The 7,168-nt window shown below is 33.4% G+C and overlaps 2 protein-coding genes across 4 annotated transcripts; one reads left to right on the plus strand and one right to left on the minus strand.

Moving 5' to 3' along the window:
• Positions 1 to 279: 279 nt before the first annotated feature.
• LOC145732707 (lipase member H-B-like) lies at positions 280 to 2,291 on the plus strand. Of its 2 annotated transcripts, none has more exons than XM_081985172.1 (5): positions 280 to 1,047; positions 1,106 to 1,287; positions 1,345 to 1,494; positions 1,553 to 1,675; positions 1,727 to 2,291. In XM_081985172.1, the coding sequence occupies exons 1-5, from the start codon at positions 827 to 829 to the stop codon at positions 1,954 to 1,956; spliced, it is 906 nt and encodes a 301-aa protein (XP_081841298.1). In that variant the 5' UTR covers positions 280 to 826; the 3' UTR covers positions 1,957 to 2,291. The 2 variants fall into 2 exon arrangements, with proteins under 2 accessions (XP_081841298.1, XP_081841297.1); XM_081985171.1 differs by having other exon boundaries at positions 305 to 1,047; positions 1,547 to 1,675.
• LOC145732698 (phospholipase A1 member A-like) lies at positions 1,673 to 5,410 on the minus strand. 2 transcript variants are annotated; one of them, XM_081985154.1, is made up of 7 exons: positions 5,073 to 5,410; positions 4,833 to 5,014; positions 4,674 to 4,779; positions 2,646 to 2,867; positions 2,410 to 2,583; positions 2,179 to 2,356; positions 1,673 to 2,122 (listed from the first exon to the last, which is right to left on the minus strand). In XM_081985154.1, exons 1-7 carry the CDS (start codon positions 5,110 to 5,112, stop codon positions 1,969 to 1,971), a joined length of 1,056 nt encoding a protein of 351 aa, XP_081841280.1. In that variant the 5' UTR covers positions 5,113 to 5,410; the 3' UTR covers positions 1,673 to 1,968. The 2 variants fall into 2 exon arrangements, with proteins under 2 accessions (XP_081841280.1, XP_081841279.1); XM_081985153.1 differs by having other exon boundaries at positions 2,410 to 2,595.
• Positions 5,411 to 7,168: the final 1,758 nt, after the last annotated feature.

Below are 7,168 nucleotides of genomic sequence, written 5' to 3' on the forward strand. Positions count from 1 at the left end.
ACTGCTTTTAAGGCATTTGAAACCTTGTAGACGGCTCTAGAAACTTATAGAAGCTGTTAAACTATTCTAGACTGTCTTGAAATCTTTTAAGAGCTTCTATATAAAAGTTTAAACGCTTGTACGCTTTCAGACTGTTAGCTTTTGGAAGCTTCTAGGCTGTTTTGTAGCTTTTAAAAGGCATTTTATGGCTTCTATAGTGTTTTAGAATGTTATTTTTTTAGACTACTTTGGAGCATTTGGAAATTATTGGGTCAGTTTAAATTTGTAAATTGATACTTACTCATTTTGCAACAGATAATTGGTATGTTTTTGTCTCTCAGAAGCCTTCAATATCTCAATAGTATAGCTATTTCCACTGTAAATTAACCTATACAAAATAAAACCATACAAAAAATAGCAGCAAATAAGCACAAAAAGAAGAAAAAAGCATGAAAAAATCTGTCAAATGACGTGTTTTTGCGTAAATCGTTCACATTAGATGTCAATAAAGGTTGGTTGCTTTAGTTATTTACAAAAAACAAAATTTATAGAAATCCGGACTGTAGTGATGACCAATGAATTCAAGACTTAAATAAAAACCAAATCTTTTCATGCTTAGGCAAATTTTGGTTAAATTTCTGTTAACTCACACAATAGCTTATTAATTCAGTGTTATTTTGAACAATAAGTAATACAGTTTTATCTATTTAAATTACTTATATACACTTTATACATTTCGATGACAAGCACAAATTATTAGATTAAATAACAAAGTCATGATTTTGAAACAGAACACTGTTATACCTAGTTCAGAGTGATTTAAACATTTTTGAGTTCCTCTTAAATAATGTCTCGTGACAAATCGCGTTACCGCAATTTTCCTAGAGTGGATTTTTCCAAAGCTAACGTGGACGATCACAGTCTAATAACTTTTAAATTATTTAATAAAGATAGTGGTGACACTCATATTGTGTTAACTGAAGACAATATAAAAGATGTGGATTTAACCAAAGGGATCAAGACGGTTTTCTTTATTCATGGGTGGGTTTCGAGTGAAGCATGTCCGTGGTATGTAAACTCTACTAAAGAAGGTTTTAAATTTGTTGTAAATTTATAATGTACGCAGGTATGGTTTGCTTAAAGACGCCTACTTGGAGCAAAACAACCATAACATCATATACGTTGATTGGTCAAAATATGCTTACAAACCATATGAAGAGTCTTCAGCTAATTTGAAACCAATAGGTGATTTCTTGGCTAGGTTTTTGAAAAAAAGTGGTTTACCTGCAAAAAGTATTCATTTAGTCGGTACTTAAGTTTTCTCTTAAAGTTAAGAAAATTTTGGCTGAAAGAGTGACATTTCAGGTCATTCATTAGGCTCACATTTGGCTGCCTATGTTGGCAAAGCTTACCAAAAAGAGTATGGTCTGAAACTTGGTAGAATAACTGGACTAGACCCTGCTGGACCATCATGGTCTCATCCGGAAATGTCTAATGAACGTTTATGCCTTCATGGTGTGTTTATTTACCCACATATTAGCTGTGAACACACCAATTTATTTTTCAGATGCAGATTTTGTTGATGTAATCCACACAGACATTCAAGTATATGGAATAACTCATCCATGTGGGCATGTTGATTTTTACCCAAACGGTGGTACCAATCAACCAGGAGAACAAGAAAAGAACCAAAAAGGTATTAATAACATTTATTTTTTTTGCCTGAACTTTTTGTTTGTCGTTCTAGAAAATCATAATCATCAACGGGCCACTGTACTCTTTGTGGAGTCGGTAAACAATAAAGTGGTTGCATCTGCAATAGATATTGAAGAAGATGAAGAGTTCAATGTTCATGTAATTCATAAAGGTACTGAAAGTGCTGTTTTTGGAGAACATGTGGATCAGTCTGTTAGAGGGGTTTTTCACATTAGTACCAGCGATGCCAAACCCTTTTTAAGAGAAACGTTACAACAATAGATTTTATTGAATTCATGTGAAAAATAAGGAGTTAAAAAAGTTTTTTAACCGCCTGTTCCACTCTTCCAACAATTCACTTGCTATTGACTTCTTTTGGGTGTATAACGTAAATCCAAGAGCATAGGGAGGTTGATCTGCTGTTTCAAGGTAGTAGGTTCCTCTTGTCCTTGATATTTTCCTCTATTACAATTATTGAATCGTATAAACAATCTAAGTACTTACAAATAATACACATTTTCTCCCATGATTGCCATATTGACGAAACTATTACATAAACCCAGGACGTACTGGGCAACATTATCGCATTTTCTAGCAATAAAAGATGTTCCACCAAATACGGAGCTTCTTATTGATTCTGCGAAGTATAACCCAGCCATAATGTGACTGCAAAGCGGTGGATCTGAAGATCAAATCAAATAATTTACTCCCTTAATTAGTTCATGTCTCTTATACATTTCTTAGATTGACAAGAAGGTTGTAGTGATCCTCCATTCACGTAAAAATCTACATGTCCGGTAGCTTCCAATTTACCGAAAGTCCCAGCACTAGTGTGGATCACATCTACAAAATCCGCGTCACTTTTATCAAGCTTCCAGTCGCTATTCAAGGTAGCAAAAAACGGAAGAGCTGGATCCAAACCTAACATGTACTAATTTTTCTTTTGGTCTGATTGTTTTAAGACTACTTACCGGTAATTCGGTAGAAAGAAACCCCCAAGGCTTTCTGTAAGTTATTCCCGGCTAATCCAGAAACGTGCGCCCCCAAACTGAACCCCACTACATGCATTTCTTGTGGATTTACCCCGAGGGGTACAAGTCCGATCATTAAAATCGATATGCATTGTGCAACATACCATGTGTTTAAGTATGCAGTGGTGTAACAAGGGATTGCAGCTAAAGACTCCCAGTCCACTAAAAAATTCAAAAAGTCTAGCACAAAAAAGTTACTAAAGTAGGAGATTTATTTTTTAATTTCCAACAGAAACTGCAGAGAGGGATTAAACAGAACTTTAATAATGAACACAGTTAACGTAGACGACTTTGCTGTTGAAATTGCTTTCAAAATGCTTTGAACACGTTATAGTTACAGATGATTATATAATTATTACTACAGGAGTTGTTATCGAGCAATGTTTTCCTTGATTCAGGTAGATTCCTACATGAATATTAACAGATTGTAAAGATCTTGACACTTAATCGTGACCGGCAGGTTTAATGAGAATCGGCTCTACTGCAATAGATAAAACAAGGAAAACTATTACAGGGTGTTCCTGAACTGTTGTCACAAACAGTAATGAGTACATCCAAATGAATTAGAAAAAGTTCCTGTAAATATATCCTCTTAAATTTTAGCTTAAGTTTTGCAAAAATAATCACCTAGGAAACATAATTTTTCTATAGTATAAATCGATTGATTTTAGATAGAACAGAGGCGGATAATTTAGGTTTACAATATTTTATTTTGCCGTTAACTTCAACGCCACAGGAAAAATGGGTGGACTTAGGAAAATGAGTTGAATATTCGAGCAATTTCGAGTATTTGAAATATTTTGCGGTATTTGAATTACTTTTGGATATTTGAGATATTGCCAGATAGTTGCAATACCTTCTTTTAGGAATGTACCACGTACTGTAGTAGTAGCGGGTTTTAGGACAATAAAAAAACACTCTACTTATTAAGGAAAGTGGCACTTTCCTCGAAAGAGAAGTTGTTTTTGGTTTCAAATACCATCAGAACTAAACCAGACCAAATTGCAATTCGAAATTCTACAAAAGAGTATTTCAAATATGAAATACCAAATACCGAAACTTAAAAGGAATTGAAATAAAGAGCTTGAAATACTAAAAGTATTTGAAATACTTTTTTAAATACTTTTATTTCAAATACCCCAGATCTGGTTACAGTGTAACTCAGTAATACCAATTTGTAGCCATTGAAATTAACTTTTGACCACCCTATATTATTGTCTACAAAGTGGACTAAATTCATCCATTAACAGTTAAAAAGTTCGATTTTTACGACAGTTACAGGGTGACACAATAAATTATTTTTTAGCCACTTAAACGACATTTTAACTACCCTATATAAGGTTTACTAAAAATGTCAAATAACTGAGTAATTTAATAATACAAGGTGGACTAAATTTCACCAACAACAACAGCCCAAAAACAAACCGTTACAGGATGGCTCAATATATCAATTTGTAGCTTCTTAAACCGTTATTTGACCATTCTACATACTGTCTACACTCATGTTTTTCAGAAGAATTGTTTCTAAAGCATCCAGTTTTCCAGTGACGTTAGAGTAAGTTAAAGGCAATAAAAAACTCAAAATTTTCGGCACTGGTAAGTATTTTAAAATAAATCGATTTACACTAGTAAACTGCGTTTTCTAGAGAACCATTCTGCAAAAGAATTGCTTACAGTACTACAAATGGTTCTGGAGATATTTACAATAACGATAATATTTTTTTGACATCCTATGTCTTGAAGAAGAAGCATTTTTAAGAGAGTATATATTTATAGGAACTTTTTCTCCTATTTTTGGATCTTTTTACAGTTTGTGACACCAATTCAGAGACACCATGTATATCAAATAGAAATCAACCCAATTTGCCTATTGAACACTATTACCGATAAAATGCTGTCCGTTACGTTCTTCACCAAGGAGAACACTTAACAATCTTTTCTTCATAATTTCAAATCTAATTTACTTACCAATTATTACATTATATCCAACATCCTGATATGCTTTCGTAACATTGGCAGTACTGGTATCAATATCCAAACCACCATACCCGTGTACAACTAATTTAGTAGGAACCTTTTAAATATGAAACGTTAAAACATTAAATTCACTTTTAAACTACAACTTACTGAAGGATTAAATATTCCCGGTAATTCGGGATTTAAAGGGTCTAATTCATACAAATGACTGACATTTTGGTATGGAACTGACAAGGTAAACTTTACCGCTTCTGAGTGTGTACACCTTTCGTAAAAGTAAACTGGACAGTTTCCGAACGAAAGTTGGAACGTAAAACTCTGAGTGAATCTCACTAAAAATGTCTTAATAACACTCTTCCAGAGAATTTGATTAGAATAAATAATACTTACATAAGAGGATTATTGATGTTAACTTGTAATAACCGCACATATTCTCCCATTTGATGTAAACTATTTATGTATGTTCTTCACCAGCAACTAACTTCTAACTGCGTTCTTACATGTTAACACTGCCAGTAACAAAATAAAGATATATCCTTTTTCTATGTGGTCATTATTCTCAAGATCAAGCTTTATACTTGGTAATCTTATGTATCGGTGTCACTACTTTTTGTATGAAATACAATTCTTAAAATTAATCCAATAAGTTTTGGCTTAACATCAAACTTTTCTAATAGTGAGTCTCCACTACTTTTTGCTAAGTAAAAAGAAAGCTTAAGGTGAGAATACAGAACCAACAATGGATTTGTTGAAAAAAGCACCTACCATATACGATCTCCTACAGCAAAAACCACTTAACATACAGAGTGATTTAAACCTAACTAATTTTGAAATTTTACTGTAATGAAATGTCAATTGAAGCAATTTATACCTTCCAACAACTCCTTCAAGAAATTTGAAATTTTGAAAACTATCAAGATACAGTGGTGACAAAAGATGATAATTACAATACTTAATTCAGCCACCTTGTATAAATGATATACATGATCGAATAAGTAGAAAAAACTCAATTAATATTCCACACATGTCATTGTTATAAATGCGTCGCCGAAACAAGGTGGCCCAAGAGAATTTGGTAATGAAATTAACCATGTTGCAACACACTGATTTAATACGATTTTTTATTATATCATTCAACTTTTTGTTATTATATTCAGTGCCCTCATAACATTATAATACATGTGGTTCCGCCTTAAAATGTCATTTATTTTAGCACTGGTGTGAGTGGCATATAAATTGATATTATTTTTTTTAATGGTGTTCTCTAAAGGATATCCGAATTGTTATGCGACATTACATCACTCTATTGATTTAATTATAACAGCCAAGATGCTGATGGGATAGTTATTGCTAATTTCAAATAGAAATATTTGCATTTTGGGTCTACGATGGATATTTGGTGTTTTTTCCTATCAAACTGAATTGTACATTGTTACTAGGGTCGTCTACCATAGTGGAAAGGTTCAAAATATAAAGTTAGTGCTTTACAATGTGCTATTAAGTCTTGCTTTTCAATATTAAAACCCCAGTATTTTTATAAAAGGCTGTTAAGTGAGCCTGGCACGATCCCCCATGACGTAATTAGAGACTCTTCAATTCCGTAACGTAGTTATGGAAGGCTAGAGTTTGTATAACCAGTGCATTGTTGTAAAAGTTATTAACACGTGCCTAATAATGTCTTGTATCAATCAATTTTTGTTAATTTGGGTATGTTCTGTTGGATTGCAGACCTAAAAACTAAAAAGCTGCAAAAATATAGTATTTTCCCTAGGGAGTGAAAGTGCCACCAGGGTGCGTGTCAACACTTCTCTTGAAAGTTTCGTTCCCTGCTTTCTCAAGAGTTGATAGAATGTAACAGAAGAAGCTGACAATGGCGGATTCCTGTCACATTCTACGGATCTTTCTCTTGATATTCCCTCGTTTCAAGAATACGCACCTAGAGAGACTGAAAGTATTTTCCTCTCTAGGGAGGAAAAGTGCCACCAATAAAAGTCACACTGCAGTCTAAAGACAGTTTGTCACTTTCTTGACAAATTGACAAACCTATGGTCGTAGAAAAAGAGTAAACTTCTTTTTGCACTTTGAATTCTGAACCTCAAATTGGGGAGCAAAAATTGCACTTTCCACCCTAGTTGCGCAAATAACTATATTAGTGTATGTGGGTTTAATTTAAAACGGTGAAATCTGAAACTAAACAACAAACATTCTATATTTTAAAGTAAATATGACAACCTGCCACCTGCAACGTCATTAAAATGTGATTCAGTGAAAGACAGTTGACACTTTGAAAGATAGTCCATAAATATTTTGTTTCGCTCAGTTCACTATAAGCAGAAGAGAGACGAAGCAACTGGACTTTTCTACATCACATGGAACTTTTTCGTATATGATGCACCAAGTGTGGTTTTTACTAACGTTTGATGCAGCAAGAAACTACTAACCCTCTTAAGTATTACTTTCAGTCTTTTCTCTTGGGAAAAACAAAA

Source organism: Ips typographus, linkage group LG8 (assembly GCF_016097725.1).
Source record: "Ips typographus isolate SLU linkage group LG8, UJ_Ityp_2.0, whole genome shotgun sequence".
NCBI lineage: Eukaryota > Metazoa > Arthropoda > Insecta > Coleoptera > Curculionidae > Ips > Ips typographus.